At 42.6% G+C, this 19,508-nt stretch overlaps 2 protein-coding genes and 1 long non-coding RNA gene across 12 annotated transcripts; 2 read left to right on the forward strand and 1 right to left on the reverse strand.

Annotated features, from left to right (window-relative positions):
* The first annotated feature begins 12,002 nt into the window (after positions 1 to 12,002).
* Positions 12,003 to 15,096, forward strand: LOC112880194 (cysteine-rich receptor-like protein kinase 6). Its single transcript, XM_025944699.1, has 7 exons — positions 12,003 to 12,807; positions 13,035 to 13,145; positions 13,233 to 13,408; positions 13,496 to 13,706; positions 13,797 to 14,034; positions 14,123 to 14,273; positions 14,579 to 15,096. Exons 1-7 carry the CDS (start codon positions 12,015 to 12,017, stop codon positions 14,873 to 14,875), a joined length of 1,977 nt encoding a protein of 658 aa, XP_025800484.1. The 5' UTR covers positions 12,003 to 12,014; the 3' UTR covers positions 14,876 to 15,096.
* LOC112880201 lies at positions 12,534 to 18,880 on the reverse strand. Of its 8 annotated transcripts, none has more exons than XR_003226268.1 (6): positions 18,719 to 18,880; positions 15,454 to 15,513; positions 15,306 to 15,371; positions 14,669 to 14,790; positions 12,884 to 13,125; positions 12,534 to 12,761 (listed from the first exon to the last, which is right to left on the reverse strand). It is a non-coding gene; the product is annotated as an uncharacterized LOC112880201 (long non-coding RNA). The 8 variants fall into 8 exon arrangements; XR_003226263.1 differs by having other exon boundaries at positions 15,454 to 15,705; XR_003226265.1 differs by lacking the exon at positions 18,719 to 18,880 and adding an exon at positions 16,745 to 16,842 and having other exon boundaries at positions 15,454 to 15,705.
* LOC112880199 (cysteine-rich receptor-like protein kinase 10) lies at positions 15,506 to 17,994 on the forward strand. Of its 3 annotated transcripts, XM_025944706.1 has the most exons (7): positions 15,506 to 15,640; positions 15,778 to 15,879; positions 15,974 to 16,155; positions 16,376 to 16,589; positions 16,668 to 16,905; positions 17,062 to 17,215; positions 17,323 to 17,743. In XM_025944706.1, the coding sequence occupies exons 1-7, from the start codon at positions 15,631 to 15,633 to the stop codon at positions 17,602 to 17,604; spliced, it is 1,182 nt and encodes a 393-aa protein (XP_025800491.1). In that variant the 5' UTR covers positions 15,506 to 15,630; the 3' UTR covers positions 17,605 to 17,743. The 3 variants fall into 3 exon arrangements, with proteins under 3 accessions (XP_025800491.1, XP_025800490.1, XP_025800492.1); XM_025944705.1 differs by having other exon boundaries at positions 16,376 to 16,905; XM_025944707.1 differs by having other exon boundaries at positions 15,507 to 15,640; positions 16,376 to 16,905; positions 17,062 to 17,353; positions 17,444 to 17,994.
* Positions 18,881 to 19,508: the final 628 nt, after the last annotated feature.

Raw genomic sequence — 19,508 nt, forward strand, 5'->3', positions numbered from 1 at the left:
AAAATAAGCAACTTAAATGATGTCAAACTAGCAAAATATAATCTTAATGCATAAATACTCACCTTGTAGTGGTTCGGGCACTTGTAGAAAATCTCGCCTGCCCTGCTCCTTAGACAAATAATCTTGGTTTGACATGACAGGTTGGGACAATGAGGAAGGGGGAAAACACGAATTGGGAGCTGCTCGGCGCGGCGGATGGGTTGCCTATGGTGCTCGCCATGTGGACCTCACCTTGAAACTCAAGTGATGTCGATGAACTAGAGATGGAAGAGAAGGTCAACAGGTTTGCGTCGGCGGCAGCCGTGGCGGCGGCACGATGAAGAAGGGGCGGTGGCGCGGTGGCAAGCGGCGGAGCCATAGGGATGGGGCCAGATGCGGGCAAGAGAGCGAGGAAGGAGCAACGGTGGGGAAGCAGTGGCGGATGCGGTGGTGGGGAAGTGGTGGCGGAGGATGTGGTGGTGAAAGTACGCCTAGAGGGGGGGTGAATAGGCGATTGTCGCTTAAAACCTGCACACAAAAATCTCAGCCCGAGGCTGCCTGGCGGACTGTCCGCTGGGAGTGTCCGCTGGGCACTTCCAACGTCCGCTGGGAGGTCTCGGGAATGGAATGCAATCTTTCGAAGAATAAAACTTGTATACTAAAATCCACTTGAATAGAAAGATTCTAAAACAAGTGAGGAACACTAAACGCGGAGGGAATCAAGCTCAAAGTAAGTACACAAGTAGATCGGGCAAGAATGCTAGACGAAGGTAGAAATAACAAAACACTAGAATGAAGTAAGATAATCAAGCACAAGAGACACAAGATTTTCACCCGAGGTTCGAATCCACTCAAGGATTCTACGTCCCCGTTGAGGAGTCCACAAAGGACCGGGTTCCTCTCAACCCTTTCCTCTCTCAAGCAACCACAAAGGTCAAACTTGAGCTTTTCACTAGCAACAAGGGTAATACAAACTTCTCAATCCAACCACACCACGAGTTGGTTGTTCTTGAGCACCTCTAACCGTCTAGGAGCCAAGCTCCAAGAGTAATAGATGTGGAAAGTGATGGAGAATGCCAAGAGATGCCCAAGAAAGGTGGATCTCTTGGGAAGAACACGAATCTTGCTTGTATCTTGCTCAAATCAAACCCTAGACCAAAGATTTGGAGTGGGAAAGCTAGGGTTTCACTTTGGGAAGCTTTGGAGTGCTTAGAATGTGCTTGAAACTCGGTTTCACAGGTTAGGCAAGAGAGTTTTTTCGAATGGGGGTCGTGGGGTATTTATATGGTCTCACTGGAAACTAGCCGTTAGGCAGTTTCCAGTGACCTGGCGGACTGTCCGCCAGTCCTGGCGGACTGTCCGCCAGGAGCTCTCGGGTTTAGGCTGATTAAGCGCCCTGGCGGACTGTCCGCCAGGACTGGCGGACTGTCCGCCAGGAGCTCTCGGATTTGCATAAATTTCTACAAGCCTTACTCTCCGGATTTGATTTATTGGTGATCTTCCACACACTTTCCACATCCCCCTTGATAGTACGGTATACCTAAACTCAAGAAAACATAAAACAAATAAATTTCTCCACTTGCAACTCTTTTTTTTTTGATCCGGTACCGTTCTCCAATTTTGAATAGTCGTCAAGATTCACTACTTTTTCTTTTCTCCTTTTTGGTTTCTTTGACCCCTGCTCATTATACTCAATTGAAACATTAGATACTCATTTAGGTTGTTATTAATCACCAAAATAGGTCATTAGGCCTAGATGCACTTTCAATCTCCCCCTTTTTGGTGATTGATGACAACCCAAATGAACCAATAAAAATAATAAATTCAATAGAACTTGAGGAAATATATATGTGAAGAGCTCCCCCTTAATCCTTGCATCCACAAGATATTCATGAATTAATATAACCAAGATTAGATAAACAAGATTAAGCAATAAGTTCACAATCATAGCATAGCATCATCCATAAATAGGTTATTACAACCCAACTTAGTTCAAATACGAGATAAGCAATAAACACATAGTCTCACATACATCCAAATATCCAAATAAGTTTTTGACGACACTCAAGCTCACCATGAGTCTAAGAACACATGCTAGGATACAATCTTCTCCCCCTTTGGCATCAAGCACCAAAAAGAGAAAAGACAAACGGAAGCTAGGAGCAGCAATAACTCATCATCTAAAAAGACCATGTTAACCAATTCGATTCAAACGATCAAGAGAATCCAAGATTTTCACAAACAAGGAATACATTATTTTGAAAATCATTTTGTTGTTAAAAGGTTTACCACTAGACAAGCAAGTGTGCAACACTTTATTCCAAAATTCTAGAATCAATGATGTTTAGCTCATTCCTTAATGCACAAAATCTTTTCTCATCTAAGGGTTTGGTGAAGATATCGGCAACTTGGTCATTTGTTCTCACATGAGAGATCTCTATGTCTCCTTTAAGATTGTGATCTCTCAAGAAATGATGCCGGATATCTATATGTTTGGTTCTAGAATGCTCACAAGGGTTTTCGGCTATTTTAATGGCGCTCTCATTGTCACAAAGGAGAGGAACACGGTTAAAAGTATAACCGTAATCCTTTAGAGTTTGTCGCATCCACAAAAGTTGAGCACAACAATGTGCGGCTGCAACATACTCCGCTTCGGCCGTGGAAAGAGCTACGGAATTTTGTTTCTTGGATGCCCATGATACAAGGGATTTACCCAAAAATTGGCAAGTCCCGGATGTGCTTTTCCTATCAATTTTGCATCCGGCATAATCCGCATCGGAATAGCCAACTAGTTTGAAATTTGAGCCTTTTGGATACCAAAGACCTAGATGGGATGTATGAACTAAATATCTCATGATTCTTTTAACAGCTCTTAAATGGCATTCCTTAGGGTTTGATTGAAATCTTGCACATAAACAAACGCTAAGCATAATATCGGGCCTAGATGCACAAAGATAAAGTAGTGAGCCAATCATGGATCGATATACCTTTTGATCCACGGATTTACCTCCAATGTCAAGATCAAGGTGTCCATTTGTGCCCATGGGGGTCTTGATTGGCTTTGCATGCTCCATGTTAAACTTCTTGAGTATGTCATGTGTGTACTTGGTTTGGCATAGGAATGTCCCTTCCTTGAGTTGCTTGACTTGAAATCCTAGGAAGAAGTTCAACTCTCCCATCATAGACATCTCAAATCGCTTGACCATTGTTTGACTAAACTCATCACAACAAGCTTTGTTAGTAGAACCAAATATAATATCATCGACATATATTTGGCAAACAAATAAATCATTACCAACTTTTCTAGTGAATAAAGTAGAGTCGGCTTTACCAATTTTAAAACCATTTTCAATGAGAAAATCCCTAAGGCATTCATACCATGCTCTAGGAGCTTGCTTAAGCCCATAGAGCGCCTTATGGAGTTTGTAAACATGGTTAGGATACGCTTCTTCCTCAAACCCCGGTGGTTGCTCTACATATACCTCTTCCTTGATTGGGCCGTTCAAGAATGCACTTTTGACATCCATTTGATAGAGCTTAAAATTATGGTGAGTAGCATAGGCAACAAGAATACGAATTGACTCAAGCCTAGCTACGGGAGCAAAAGTTTGATCAAAATCCAAACCTTCAACTTGTGAGTAACCTTTTGCTACAAGTCGTGCTTTATTTCTTGTTACCACACCATTTTCATCTTGTTTGTTGCGGAATACCCATTTGGTTCCAACAACATTTTGCTTGGGTCGCTCCACCAATGACCACACTTCATTTCTTTTGAAGTTGTTGAGTTCCTCTTGCATGGCCATTACCCAATCCGCATCTTGTAGAGCATCTTCCACCTTAAGAGGTTCAAGAAAAGAAACAAAGGAGTAATGTTCACAAAAAGTAGCAACACGAGAACGAGTAGTTACTCCCTTTGCAATGTCACCAAGGATGTTGTCCACGGGGTGATCTCGTTGAACACTTTGGTGCACCCTTGGATGTGGCACTTGATTTCTTGACTCCTCTTGTTCGTCATTCTTTTCTTCTTCATCTTGATCAACACCTCCCCCTTGATCATTGCCATCTTCTTGATGATCGCTATCTTGAGTTGGAGGAGATGCCTTGGTTGAAGATTGTTGACCTTGATCCTTGCTTGACTCTTGAGGACGTACATCTCCAATTGACATGTTCCTTAAAGCTTCAATTGGAGCTTCTTCATCATCTAGTTCATCAAGATCAACTTGCTCTCCTTGAGAGCCATTAGTCTCATCAAACACCACATCACATGAGGTTTCAACACATCCGGAGATTTTGTTGAATACTCGATATGTACGTGAGTTTGAATCATAACCAAGTAAAAAACCTTCCATAGCTTTAGGAGCAAACTTTGAACTCTTAGCTTTCTTGTTGAGAATATAACATTTGCTCCCAAAAACTCTAAAGTATGAAACATTAGGTTTGTTACCGGTGAGAAGCTCATAGGGAGTTTTCTTTAGTAGACGATGAAGATATAGTCGGTTGATGGCATGACAAGCGGTGTTGACCGCTTCCGCCCAAAACCGGTCGGAAGTCTTGTACTCATCAAGCATTGTCCTTGCCATCTCAATGAGCGTGCGGTTCTTCCTCTCCGCCACCCCATTTTGTTGAGGTGCATAGGGAGCGGAGAACTCATGCTTGATTCCTTCTTCATCCAAGAAGTCATCTACTTGAGTGTTCTTGAACTCGCTCCCGTTGTCACTTCTAATCTTCTTGATTCTTAAGTTGAACTCATTTTGAGCTCTTCTCAAGAACTTCTTGAGAACTCCTTGTGTTTCACTCTTATCATGCAAAAAGAATACCCAAGTGAAACGTGTATAATCATCAACAATGACTAAACCATATTTGTTACCACCGATGCTTATGTAGGCAATAGGACCAAACAAGTCCATGTGAAGTAGTTCCAATGGTCTACTCGTTGTCATGATGTTCTTGGCGTGATGGCTTGATCCAACTTGCTTTCCCGCTTGACATGCTCCACAAGGCCTATCTTTCTCAAACACAACGTTGGTTAGTCCAATGACATGATCACCTTTTAGGAGCTTGTGAAGATTTTTCATACCAACATGGGCTAGGCGGCGGTGCCACAACCAACCCATGTTGGACTTTGTGATTAAGCATGTATCAAGTTGAGCTTTATCTTTAGTGAAGTCCACTACATAAAGCTTTCCCTTTAATACACCCTTAAACGCAATTGAACCGTCACTTCTCCTAGAGACAACCACACCTTCATCATTAAAAATACAATTATAGCCCATGTTGCAAAGTTGTGACACGGATAATAAGTTGTAATCTAGGGTTTCAACAAGAAAGACTTTTGAAATGTAGTGCTCGGAAGATATAGCAATGTTACCGAAACCCAATACTCTTCCTTGGCTATTGTCACCAAAAGAGATTAAGTCGGTTGGATCGTCGTTCTCTTCATAAGTTGAAAACATGCTTCTTTCTCCGGTCATGTGGTTTGTGCATCCACTATCAATGATCCATTTCGATCCACCGGAGGCATAGCCCTGCAAAACAGATTTAGACTTTGTTTTTAGGTACCCAAACTTGCTTGGGTCCTCTTACATTAGTCACAAGTGATTTGGGCACCCACACACAAGTCTTTGGACTCTTGTGGTGTGGCCCAACATATTTAGCAAACACTCTTCCAAACTTGTTTCTCATAATCACATAAGATGCATTAAAGTCATAGAAATGATTGGTAGGAAGCTTTGATGCACTGGAAGAAGTGGGGCGAAAGGCTGAAAATCTGCCACCCGAGGGTTCCTGGCGGACCGTCCGCTGGGTCCTGGCGGACTGTCCGCCAGGCCTGGCGGACTGTCCGCCAGGCACTCTCGGGTGCCCATTACCGGAAGCAATTTTCCCACTTGTTGCTTCCCTTACAAACTTAGGGAACTCATGCCCATTGATCTTGACTCTAGCATTATGCTTTTCAAAACGTTGAAAACCAATACCATCCTTAATGTTGGGTCGTCTTGAGTTCAAGTATGCACCTCTTGCATATTTGAGTTTTTCCTCCTCTAGATCCTTCTTCTTTTGTTGTGCTTCAGTTTCTAAGGATGTGATCTTGACTTTCAAGCTTTCAATCAACTTTACGTTAGTAGCACAAGCATCAATATCAATATCCTTGCATCTAATGCATGATTGTGCTATGGAGAGACTAATTGGTGAGTCATGTTGACATGTTGAGGCATTGGACAAGAGAGTGTCAAATTGCAATTCAAGGCTTTTGTTTAAGCAAATAAGTTCATCTTGAAGTGCAACATTTGCACTCTTGAGACTAGTATTAGTCTCCTTGCTTTCCACAAGTTCCTTGTCCAAGGCCTTACATTTTTCTTCTTGCTTAGTTATGAGCTCCTTGAGTTCAAGGTTTCTCTTCTTTTCAAGAATGAGCAAGTTCTCTTGTTTCTCAAGGATATCATTCTTCTCATTTAGCTCTTCTATGAGTTCGTTAAACTTAGCAATAGCATTTTTATCTAGATTCTTGAACATGGCAATCATATCAATATCATTATCATTTTCATTAGAGCTACTAGATGTACTTTCATCATCACTAGTAGTATATTTAGGAGAAGAGCATGGGATGGCTTTTACCTTTCTTTTACCTCCCCTTGCCATAAGACAAGTGTGAGTGATGTTTTTCCCATCCTTGAGGTTGGGGAAGAGAGAAGTCTTGTTAAAAGCGAGTGTGGCCACATCTTCTTCATCCGAGTCGGAGCTCTCATCACTACTGGATGTTGAGGATGAGGATGACTCAATCACTATCCTCTTGCTCTTGCTCTTGCTCTTACTCTTCTTCTTGTGATCTCCACTCTTCTTGGAGCAATCGGATACATCAAACTTGGCGTTGTCGTCTTCCTTGTGCATCTCATCTTCTTTGCCCTTGTTCTTCTCAAGACTCTTGTGTGAATCCTCTCCGGCCATGATCTCCTCGAGTTGTTAGACTCAAATTTGAGGAACCTGGCTCTGATACCACTTGAAAGTACGCCTAGAGGGGGGTGAATAGGCGATTGTCGCTTAAAACCTGCACACAAAAATCTCAGCCCGAGGCTGCCTGGCGGACTGTCCGCTGGGAGTGTCCGCTGGGCACTTCCAACGTCCGCTGGGAGGTCTCGGGAATGGAATGCAATCTTTCGAAGAATAAAACTTGTATACTAAAATCCACTTGAATAGAAAGATTCTAAAACAAGTGAGGAACACTAAACGCGGAGGGAATCAAGCTCAAAGTAAGTACACAAGTAGATCGGGCAAGAATGCTAGACGAAGGTAGAAATAACAAAACACTAGAATGAAGTAAGATAATCAAGCACAAGAGACACAAGATTTTCACCCGAGGTTCGAATCCACTCAAGGATTCTACGTCCCCGTTGAGGAGTCCACAAAGGACCGGGTTCCTCTCAACCCTTTCCTCTCTCAAGCAACCACAAAGGTCAAACTTGAGCTTTTCACTAGCAACAAGGGTAATACAAACTTCTCAATCCAACCACACCACGAGTTGGTTGTTCTTGAGCACCTCTAACCGTCTAGGAGCCAAGCTCCAAGAGTAATAGATGTGGAAAGTGATGGAGAATGCCAAGAGATGCCCAAGAAAGGTGGATCTCTTGGGAAGAACACGAATCTTGCTTGTATCTTGCTCAAATCAAACCCTAGACCAAAGATTTGGAGTGGGAAAGCTAGGGTTTCACTTTGGGAAGCTTTGGAGTGCTTAGAATGTGCTTGAAACTCGGTTTCACAGGTTAGGCAAGAGAGTTTTTTCGAATGGGGGTCGTGGGGTATTTATATGGTCTCACTGGAAACTAGCCGTTAGGCAGTTTCCAGTGACCTGGCGGACTGTCCGCCAGTCCTGGCGGACTGTCCGCCAGGAGCTCTCGGGTTTAGGCTGATTAAGCGCCCTGGCGGACTGTCCGCCAGGACTGGCGGACTGTCCGCCAGGAGCTCTCGGATTTGCATAAATTTCTACAAGCCTTACTCTCCGGATTTGATTTATTGGTGATCTTCCACACACTTTCCACATCCCCCTTGATAGTACGGTATACCTAAACTCAAGAAAACATAAAACAAATAAATTTCTCCACTTGCAACTCTTTTTTTTTTGATCCGGTACCGTTCTCCAATTTTGAATAGTCGTCAAGATTCACTACTTTTTCTTTTCTCCTTTTTGGTTTCTTTGACCCCTGCTCATTATACTCAATTGAAACATTAGATACTCATTTAGGTTGTTATTAATCACCAAAATAGGTCATTAGGCCTAGATGCACTTTCAGGTGGCAACGAGCTCGTAAATAGCAAGCTAAGAGCGGGAGTGTGTTATGTCGTTCGGACAATGAACCCGTACACAGCAAGCTTTAGTTTGATTCTCACATTTATGCTGGCAGGTCCTTAAGCCGCCCGCCAGCACAGTTGTTTATGCTGGCGGTTTCCATAAGCCGTCCGCCAGCGCAAATCAATTGTGCTGGCGGACGGCTTAAGGACCCGCCACACAAATATTTTTTAGAATAAGCATAGAAAATCATCTAATCCCTAGAAAATGGTAAATAAGTTCAAAAATTATTGAATCTCCTAATCCAAGACTTATTTCTTGTACAGTACATGTAAAAAGTTGGTTGAAGTTCATATCACTAAATTTCGTGTACCCTTGAATGTTTCCATTAAGGTTTATGTAACTTCAAGGGAGATGTGTCAATTTGATACACATGTATGCATTGATATTCTGTAAATAAGCTTAGTATTTTTATATATGGTCATTGACCTATGTAGGTATCATGAAATGTCTTAGTTTTTTTTAAGCATATACAAGAATTCTTATTGTTTTTTTTAATTGACTTGTAAATACAAACTTGGTTTATGTTAACATTAATTTGTTTGTACAAATCACTTTTTTCATACTATCTATATTATCACTAGGAAACTGAAATATGAATTTTATAAAATTCTATTACTAATGTATAAGACACATGTAGTTAAAATATAGTTTTCAATTAATTATCCAAAAATTATATAAATTTCCAAAATATAGCAGATGAATGTGGAAAATTACCTTATAACACTTAAATATATTGATTTAATATACAATAATTTTAGTCATAAAACACTACATAATCTATAAATTTCATCTAATTTACCAAAAAAGAAACTTCAAAAAAGATTTCCCTTGGCGGTTGCTTATGTCACCCGCCAGTAGAAATAGCACATTTCTGCTGGCGGTTCCTTATGTCACCCGCCAGTAGAAATACCACTATATACTGGTGGGGACGGAACAAAATTTTTCTGGTTCCTGGCACGCAATCAAAAGACGCCACGAGGCTACCGATTTATTCCCTCCGCCGGCCATCCCCGCCACGGCCGCCTCTTCCTCCGCGGCGGCCCCTCCTCGTCCTCCTACGCCAGCCGCCGCCTCGTCCTCCTTCTACGCCGTCGGCCCTCATCCGCTTCGTGCCGCCGTGTCCTCCTCCGCGCCGGCCCCTCTCATCCTCCATGCCGCCGCGACCTCATCCTCCTCTTGCGCCGCCCGCGACCTCCTCCTACATCACCGACTCTTCTTCGGGTAAATTGATTTTAGTCAAGTGCATTACAATCTATCTATTCGAATGTGTTATTTTGTTTATAAATAGTGTAGAATTTATTATTTAAATGTATGAGTGTGACTAGATAGCAACTTGTTATTTGAATGAAATTTGATAGAATGTGTTATTGTTACTATGATTAGAATTCTGTTATTTGTATGAAATCTGCATAACAACCCTATAAAATCGTTCATGAATACGCATACAGCAAGTCGTGGTTTTGGTCGTGGTAGTGTCGGTCGTGGCCTTGGTCGTGGTAAGGGGCATGCGGTACGGGGCATCAGGATTACCCTTTACCTGTGGCTCGCCCTCTGGGCATCATGTTCAGCACAGTCAATCGAACTAGACCAACTTAATGCCCTCAGTCAACCTTACCAGCTCATGGAATAGTAAGATTTTTTTCTTATTAAGATCATTTTAATCCTTATTAATGTTATATTATCTCTAATGTAACGGATCGATGTGTTTACATAGCTTGCTGACGTAGTAAACAGTTTAGGTGGTACACCTCCTTAGTTGCAAACTATGGAACACCAACCATTCAAGAAATTAATAATCTCTTTCGAGATACCAGCCAGAGAAGATCTAGGAACCATGATTCCAATAGAGGCTGGTGGTAAAGAATCACCTATTGATATAACTTATGAAAGAACTGCCATGGAAGCTTGCCTGGCAGAACTTGAGAGGCATGGTTATCTATTTCAGGATTTGTCATGGTTCAAAATCAGAGCGCTTCGACAGAATGAACATGATATTGTTAGTCTTCATGAGAGACTTGCATAAGAAAATTAAAATAACATGGTATATGAGTTTTTGCCAATTTAATAATATTATGGTACTTTTTTCATTGTGTGAAGCAGTTCATAATATTTGTGTACCATCCACGTTGTAGGATATGTTTGGCAACAGTTTCACGGCGATGAGTTTACAAAATATTTTATATCAAGCTTTAGGAAAGTTGGGTTATCATTGGTACGAGTCTGGGACACCCCGTACTAGGGAAGGGCTGTACCAGACTTCTATTGAGGTTCGATCTACCCCGTCTCCTATTGCAGAACTACTGTGCACCATTTACGGCAAAGCACTTCCTCATCGATGTGAAGTAAAGGACAATGCACTTATCCGTGCTTTGATTTTTATTGACGAAAGCCTAGGTACAAGATTGGCGATGTTAACATGTTCAGTATCTTTTGCTCAAGAATAATATCAACTAGATGATGTAATGTAGGCATGCAATTGGATATTTGCATGTTAGATAGAACAATTAGAATGTAATATGTATTGGCTTTATCAAATATTCCAATCGCTTTTATATTTAGGTCCATGCAGTGTGATGTGGTTGTATATGGATATCAATTTATTTATGTATATGGATATCAATCTATTTATATATATTTGGGGATTGATTAAGCATTTATGCTGGTGGGTTACCAGCCACCAGCATATCAACTTTGTTGGCGGTCAGCAACCGCTAGCACAAATGAATCATTGCTGGCTGGTTTGACCAACCGCCAGCATAATTAGCCATTTCTGCTGGTAGAGAGCTCCTGGCGGATACTCAAACCACCAGCCTAATGCTAATTAAACCGTCAGCAAAAACCTTTTATGTACTACTAGTGTAATCTACGTTTCTTGATTTACTTAACTGAATCTTTAAACAAATATATCATTAGTCAAATCTGGTACTGTACGAATAAATAAAAGTTACTATTTTTAGGAAAATCAAAGTTATTAGTTGTTTTAAAGATAGTAATAAAATTTTTCCATAACAAACTAGATCATAGCACAATTAGCACACCACAGCAACAACAAATTGACACTTGTTTCTTATTAGTCTACTTGCATTTCCAGATCGTTTTACTCCACAATGGTGTTCTATGAGCGTATTCATTGAGGGAAAAAGATCGAAGCTCCACGTTGCTAGGATCGAATCGAATACATTGAGAAACTAATTTTGCCGAAATATGTTGAGAAATTTCTATACAGGCGGAGGAATTTTTCCTTGTTATTATTGATCTTAGGCAGGCAGGCCAGGCATCTCTCAGGCGGTCAGGCCCATTTATTTTTGTCGGCCCATTTTCCGCAGCCTGAACATGGATTGTAAAAAGGTTCCCACGTCAACCTGCCGCCGATCGCCCGATCATCAATTCATCATTGTTAAGCTGGCGGTCTCGCCTGACGCGGCGCTGCGGCCTCTTCCTTCGTTGTAGACGGAAATCACACGACGGTCAGTCGCAGTCCATCTTCCTCCACAGGAGCAGCGATCCGTCGTCGTCCGTGGGTCAAGTTTTGCCGGTCACACAGTCGTGTCCACCGGCTTGGACGAAAAGTCTTGGCCTACCAAAGTGGGCAACCCGGATTAGCTACCCAGTTCTGCTACGTTTCAATTTGACCCTTTTTCATCTCTGCTAGGAATTCTGTATTGCTGTGGCCAACATTTTTTATAATTTGCAAATGAACAAAGGACCAAATCTACTGGCGCTCGCGATCCTCCTCGTCTCCACCGCGCCGGCGCCGTCCGGCGGTGACCGGTCCTTCTGCAGCGATGCCACGTACAAGCGAAACAGCACCTACATGTCCAACCTGAGGACGCTCGCCGATGCGCTGATCGGCGATGCCGCCAGGCTGCACTCGGCCACCGGCGCTGCCGGGGAGGGCCCCGACAGGGTCTACGGCGCCGCGCTCTGCCGGGCGGACTCCGCGGGCGCCGACTGCGCCAGGCGCATCCGGGAGGCCCTCGGCGCCATCGACGGCGGCAGCACCAGCGGCGACGCCTCCTGCGCGCTGCGCAGGGACGTGGCCGTCTACTCCGAGCTGTACCAGCTCCGCTTCTCCGACAGGGACTTCCTTGCCGACTTCAGCAACGCGCCGGAATGGGCCGACGTCACGAACACGGACGCCGTGCCGCACGCCGTGGCCGCGCGGTTCGATGAGCGGGTCACGGAGCTGTTGACCGCGCTCGCCGACGCCGCGGCCAGGCGGCCGGACAGGTGGGCGGTGGGCGAAGCGCCGTGGCCGTCGTTGTCGTCGGGGGAGACGGACCGGGCGGTGTACGGGCTGGCGCAGTGCACGCGGGACATGCCGCCTGACCGCTGCCGGGCCTGCCTTGGTGGCGTCGAAGAAAGGCGGAGGATGATCGGCGGCGGCAAGATGGGTGGGGCGGTCTTCGGGGCGCGGTGCAACTTGCGGTACGAGATGGACCTGCAGTTCTTCAACGTCAACGACAACAGCAAGATGCTGTCCCTACGTGAGATTCTGCTCGTGCATGGACGGTATTCAGAATGAAAATCTGAAAGAAAAATGTTTTCTTCTGAGTTACAAACCTGAATGTTGTGAATTTCTCATGCTTGTTACCAAGATGAGTTATTTCTCAAACTCCGAAAATTCAGCTTAATCTGAGGAGCATCTTGGCGCTCCAAAATTCTTGAGAAATTGTTAAGCCCCATTATTGATCGTTTCATGTATCATTTTCAGGACAAAAGAAAGACCGTGCATTCTTCATCATTGCAGCAGTTTACTCTTCCGCAGTCCTCTCTACACGGTTGTTTTTCTGGCTCCTAAGTGTCTGGAGGAAAGCAAAAAGAAGTAAGCATATTAGCCTTATACAAAAATCAAATATTTTTTTCCAAATCTCCAATTACATGTAAAAACAATGGAGAGATGCATATTTAGGAAAAATGAACTCGATGAAGGAGCCCAAGAACATTGATGAAGTACTTAGGCTATGGAGGCTCGAAGACACTAGTTCAGAGTTCTCATTGTATGATTTCTCTCAGATTGCTGATGCTACAGACAACTTCTCAACCAAAAATAAACTAGGAGAGGGTGGATTTGGCCCAGTTTACAAGGTATTTCCTTGCTATTATTACGGTCATGCACCAATATCATGAAATTTAGATGACTCCATATAAACACGGAGCAATGAGTTTTTGCAGGGAGTATTTCCTGATGGACAAGATCTAGCAATTAAAAGGCTATCTGCTCGATCACGACAAGGTCTATTAGAGTTCAAGAATGAGATCCAGGTTGTAGCAAAACTTCAGCACAGAAACCTTGTTAGGCTGTTTGGCTGTTGCATCCATGAAGAAGAGAAGATGCTGGTCTACGAATACCTGCCCAACAAAAGCTTGGATCACTTCATTTTCGGCATGTGCTTACTCTAAAATGCAAGTTTTGTAATTGCATTCGTTCTTGTATGCAGAACTAACACTTGGTCTTGTGTTACATTGCTTGTAGATCCGATCAGGCGAGCGTCACTCAAATGGAAGAGACGAATTAAAATAGTTGAAGGTATAGCTCAAGGGCTTCTGTACCTTCACAATCACTCACGACTACGCATAATCCATAGGGACTTGAAAGCAAGCAATATTCTGTTAGATTCTCAACTAAACCCTAAGATTTCTGATTTTGGAATGGCAAGGATATTTCCATCAGATGCCACTCAACTAACAGCAAGCAGACTTGTGGGCACATTGTAAGTGCATTAAACTAGTTTTGTTACTTACTAATGTTTCTATCAAAGCATTTGCTTTCTGACTTCCCACATGTCATCCTTTTTCTAGTGGATACATGGCTCCTGAATATGCATCTGATGGCCTTCTCTCAATCAAGTCAGATGTTTTCAGTTTCGGGGTCCTGCTTCTTGAGATTATAAGCGGAAAGAGGAGCTCAGGTTTTCAGTTCAATGGAGAATTCTACAACCTCCTTGAATATGTAAGCAGCTAAAAACTAACAATCTGTAATAATGGTGGTTAGTAGGGCCCTCCCCTTCTGTAATTACCTCAACAAAAAAAAGTGGAACAAATACTGTTTCTAACAATTTGCATATATACTAACATACCAGTTACCATTACTAGTGTGGTTGCATTCTACATTCTTTCTTTCCACAAAGTATAGGGCATAAAGTATAGTGCAGTTTCCTTTATCTCTTGTTCCCTTATGTTTGTAGCTAGATCTAACAGCATAAAGATACACCATCATATGCTGCTAGGCATGTAAATATCTTTTTTTCTTTTCAGGCCTGGCAAATGTGGAAAGGTAGGAGATGGAATGAGTTCATCGATCAATCACTTGGTGATGAATACGAACCGGAAGAGCTGATGAAATACCTTGCCGTGGCATTGATGTGTGTTCAAGAAAAAACAATAGATCGTCCCACAATGGCTGATGTTGTTGCAATTCTTAGCAGCGATGGCATCACTTTGCCAGAACCAAAGCAACCAGCTTACTCCTATGCGAAATTAGATGTGTCAGTGAATATCAATATATTGAGTAGCAGAAATGATGTGAGCATCACTACTACAAATGGCAGATAGTAGAATGTCGATACTGTTAATGAAGTGTGAGTTACAGGTCTTGACCATCCTTGTGTTAATTAATTGTACAAGGCAGTGTGTTCCACTGTTTCTCACCAGTTAGCCTGTTAGGCTGATTTGACTAGCGGTTTTACATATTTAACAAGATTTTCCTTATTATCTTGTGTAAACAGTGTAAGACTGAATTAATTTATATTTCAGTTCCAAACTGTTTACCGCTAGCACATAGCCAAGTTCTGTTGTGACCATGAATTGCATTTCCCCGCAATAGATATCATTCTTTTAGAATATATAGTAAATCTATGCATGGTTGTTTTCAGTCCTGTACTTTTTTCACAAGCTAGGACATATTTGTAAGCATGAGAAATTATTGAAGACGTAATCAAGAAATATAAAAGCATCTGGAATGTAGACAAGTCCACTACTTCACCTCAGATTTCCAACCCACGAAATAGCTCTCTGTGGAAAATATGGGCATGTCACCATCTATCAATCACTAATGCAAAGAATGAGTCTTAGCAATCATTTTCCATCTACACATTGAATGGAACCAATGCTTGACCTTTGAATTCCTTTACCTCTTGGTAAATGAAGCAAATATGATATTTGGCACTCATTAGACTTCTTGGCAGGCAATTCTGCAATATAGATAGAATAAAGGCCATCATAACGCTACTATTATCTCTTCCTCTTCCTCTTCCTCTTCCTCTCTTACCCAGCAATATTAGCTGGCCAGACCTTCTGCAGTAATTACAATGGTGCCAGGTACATGCCAAACAACACCTACAGATTAAATCCAACCTGATCTCCCTTGCAGAAACACTGATTGCCTGGGCCGTAGAGGTGCACTTTTAGTTGTCTTCTCAAATTACAACTCATTGGTCTTATGCATTGATGTACAGGCAACACAGCTGATACCTTGGTTGGAATTGGAGGATTCCTAATGGTAATATTCATTTCATGCTTGTTTTATCATGTATGGATCAAAACACAGCAACAGAGAGGTATGAATTAACATAACAGCAGACCAAAATTTGTGCCATTAGTTATTGTTCCCTGACAAATATCGGCAGCATAAAATTTCAAAAAAAATTTCAGAGCATTCAATATTAAAATTACGACAAATGTCTTTGGCAATACAAAGTGTGATAAGTTTATGGAAGATGGAAGGCAGCAACTTGGGATTTTCACAGTATGATTACTCGCATATAAAGGAAGCTACAAATAACTTTTCAGTTGGTAACAAATTGGGGCAAGGTGGCTTTGGTCATGTATACAAGGTATTATGTCCTTACATTGCAAATGGACCCATAAAACGAATTAAACATTACATTGTTAATACAAATATAATGCCCTTTCTATATTATTGTGGAGATATCTTATGCAATGGTGCATAAGTTTTATTTTGTGGCTAAATGCAATGAATATAAATTTCCAATAAACCAAGTTATTGAGTTATGAACAAATAACTTATTCTTTTTCCCTTTCAATCAATCTCAGGGCCGATTGAGCAGTGGAATTAAAATAGCAGTCAAGAGACTAGAAACATGTTCTTTACAAGGTTTATTGGAATTCCAAAATGAAATTCAGCTTATATCAAAGCTTCAACACAAAAATCTCGTTAAGCTGCTGGGTTACTGCACTAAAGGAGAACAAGAAAAGATGCTTGTATACGAATACATGGAAAATAAAAGTCTAGACTGCTTCATATTTGGCAAGACTCATCGCTTCTACATGTGTAATGCTGTTTATAGCATGTCAACAGCTTTAATTAATTATACACCTTTTGCAGATAATGTGAAGGGAGCACAACTAAACTGGTCAAAACGTATGCACATAATTGATGGAGTAGCTCAAGGGCTTCTTTACCTTCACAACTATTCACGGTTATGCGTTGTGCATAGGGATTTGAAAGCAAATAACATTCTCTTGGATGGTGAAATGAATCCAAAAATATCTGATTTTGGGATGGCCAGAATATTCTGCTCAAATGTGAAAGAATCAAATACCACCAGAATAGTGGGCACACAGTAAGAACATATGGATCTGTGCATTTTGAGTACATGAAATATTCATGGAGGTGCTTCTTTTGGAAAAATGAACATTATAGGATAGCATGTGATCAACTGTTCTATAAGTTCCTCCTCCTTTTCATTACTGACATGAATTTAACTTCTGATACTTAGTGGGTACATACCTCCTGAATATGCTTTTCATGGGGTTTGCTCCATCAAAACGGATGTTTTTAGCTTCGGCGTATTGACACTGGAAATCATAAGCTCAAAGAGGACAGCCCAATTCTATGACTACAATGGAAAGCTGTACAATCTCATCTCATATGTGAGTGTAACCTTAACACCATCCAGAACTTTTATCTATGCATACCCATTTGCTTCTAAATGCAGACCCCAATGTTACTTGTTTCACAAAACATGCTACTTTGGCAGGCTTGGCTACTTTGGAGAGATGAAAAATTGGGTGAGCTGATTTATTCTCCTTCATGCAATGGATATCATGAGATAGAAAAGTGCATTCATGTGGCACTTTTATGTGTCCAAGAAAATGCAGATCATCGACCTGATATGGAGCGAGTTGTCACAATGCTAAACACTAAAGATGTGAGCTTACCCAAGCCTATGCAACCAGCTTACTTCCATGTAAATCCATGTGAAGAAGAAGTTTCATCATGCGGTGCGATTATGGCTATGAGTATCACGCTAGAAAGGTAGGACTACATTGCCATCAATCAATTCTGAGAGAAATGCTGATAGTTATCTTCATCAAGAAGAAAATATTTGCGTCAATATAGTCATATGAGTATGCTTGATTGTTATCCATATTTTTTAATACAACTTACACATTTTACACTTTTGTTCGGGTATGCAAAACCATCGCCCGGCGATGCTATACGGTGCTGAATGTTGGCCTACAAAAAGGCGACATGTCCAGCAACTGAGTGTAGCAAAGATGTGTATGCTGCATTGGTTCTGCGAGCATACAAGAAGGGATAGAGTCCGGAACGAAGAGATTCGAGATAGGGTCGGGGTGGCACCTATTGAGGAGAAGTTGATTCAACATCGGTTGAGATGGTTTGGACATGTACAACGGAGGCCTCCCGAGGCGCCAGTGCGTAGTGGAGTTTTAAAGCGGGGCGATGATGTAAAGAGAGGTAGAGGTAGACCTAGACTAACTTGGGACGAGACGGTTAAGAGAGACCTTAAGGAGTGGAATATCGCTAAGGAATTAGTTATGGATAGGAGCGCTTGGAGATTAGCAATTAACGTACCTGAACTGTGACCTTTGTTACTTTTTGTTTAACCCCTAACTCTTCCTTTATCTTATGCCCTTTTTGTGTTTCTTATTCTCGTTTTCTGTGGGTTTCATCTCTAGCCTACCCCAACTTGCTTAGGACAAAAGGCTAAGTTGTTGTTGTTTTTTTTTTTATGCAAAACCACTGCTGGGCTGAATCTTCGAAATTTCAACCTCGTGTCTTAAACAACAAAATGGGGCGTCCCGAGCCTAAAACAAATGCATTTTGAAGACCACAGTAGCAGCAGTTGCAACACAGTGATGACCAAAAACAGCAGCAGCACTACTTGGTGTTCTCGAGTTACTTTATTCCTAGAGGGAACTTCGGGGATTCGATGAAATTCATGGGCATGACCTGCAATTGGGGCACACATAATGGGGGTACAGTACCGGCTGCCGTAGGGTGGTCTCGACTGAAAACTTGAGGGGCAGACGGCACCCCCCACGAGGTGAATTCCTAATAATCCCGACGGCAATGCTAGCTCTGAGCCTCTGACACGAAAGATATAATGGGGACTCGTAGTAGAGCCATACCTGCAATGGGGGCTCGTCGTCGAGCCATGCCTGCAATTGGAGCCACGAGGTCATCACGCGCGCGGCCATGAAACCGGAGCAGGCTGCGGCGGTAGTCCGCCGCCCGGCAGGGTGCTCCCCTGGCGGCCGGGCGCAAGGGACAGAACGCGGCCTCACCGTCGCCGCTCGGACAGTCCCGTTGGGGCTCGCCTTGGCCGTGGGCTTATCGAGTAGAATATGGGCCGAGCATGTTCCTTCTTTTTTTGAGTCTTGAGTGGGCCAGATAACACATTAGACAATTACTAAGCCCAAGTCTGATCTTGGAGACGAATGGCACGATCTCCTCTGCTGCTCCTCTTCCTTTCTTCTTTGCCCTCAGCCCGATCGATCTCCTACTCTCCTCTCCTGCAGCCGCAGCTCGGCAAGATAGGTCACTGAACTCTACTGGAGGAATGGCAAGGTGCAGCTGAGTCTGCTGCGAGGCACGGATGGATGTAGACATGCAGCCCTTTCTCTTATCCACTGCAAGTTGCAACGCGCGTCAAAACTCTGAATTCAATGGCCATAGCTCGGACGGGTATGACGCTGTTTGTGCATTTGCAGGTCAGAAAAACCAACTTGCGCTCCATCACTTCGAGCAGGATGGAATGGAAACCAGTACCAAAACACCAACCGACAATTGGGACTCAAGAAGACTGCCTGATAGGTTCATGCTCTGACTACTCAGCCAAATGATGTTCAGTAAATGCATTCAGTTTTTTGTGGAAGTTTGTCGTATTCTGACTAGTCAACCAGCCAACTAGAAGTTAAG

Source organism: Panicum hallii, chromosome 2, assembly GCF_002211085.1.
Source record: "Panicum hallii strain FIL2 chromosome 2, PHallii_v3.1, whole genome shotgun sequence".
Lineage (NCBI taxonomy): Eukaryota > Viridiplantae > Streptophyta > Magnoliopsida > Poales > Poaceae > Panicum > Panicum hallii.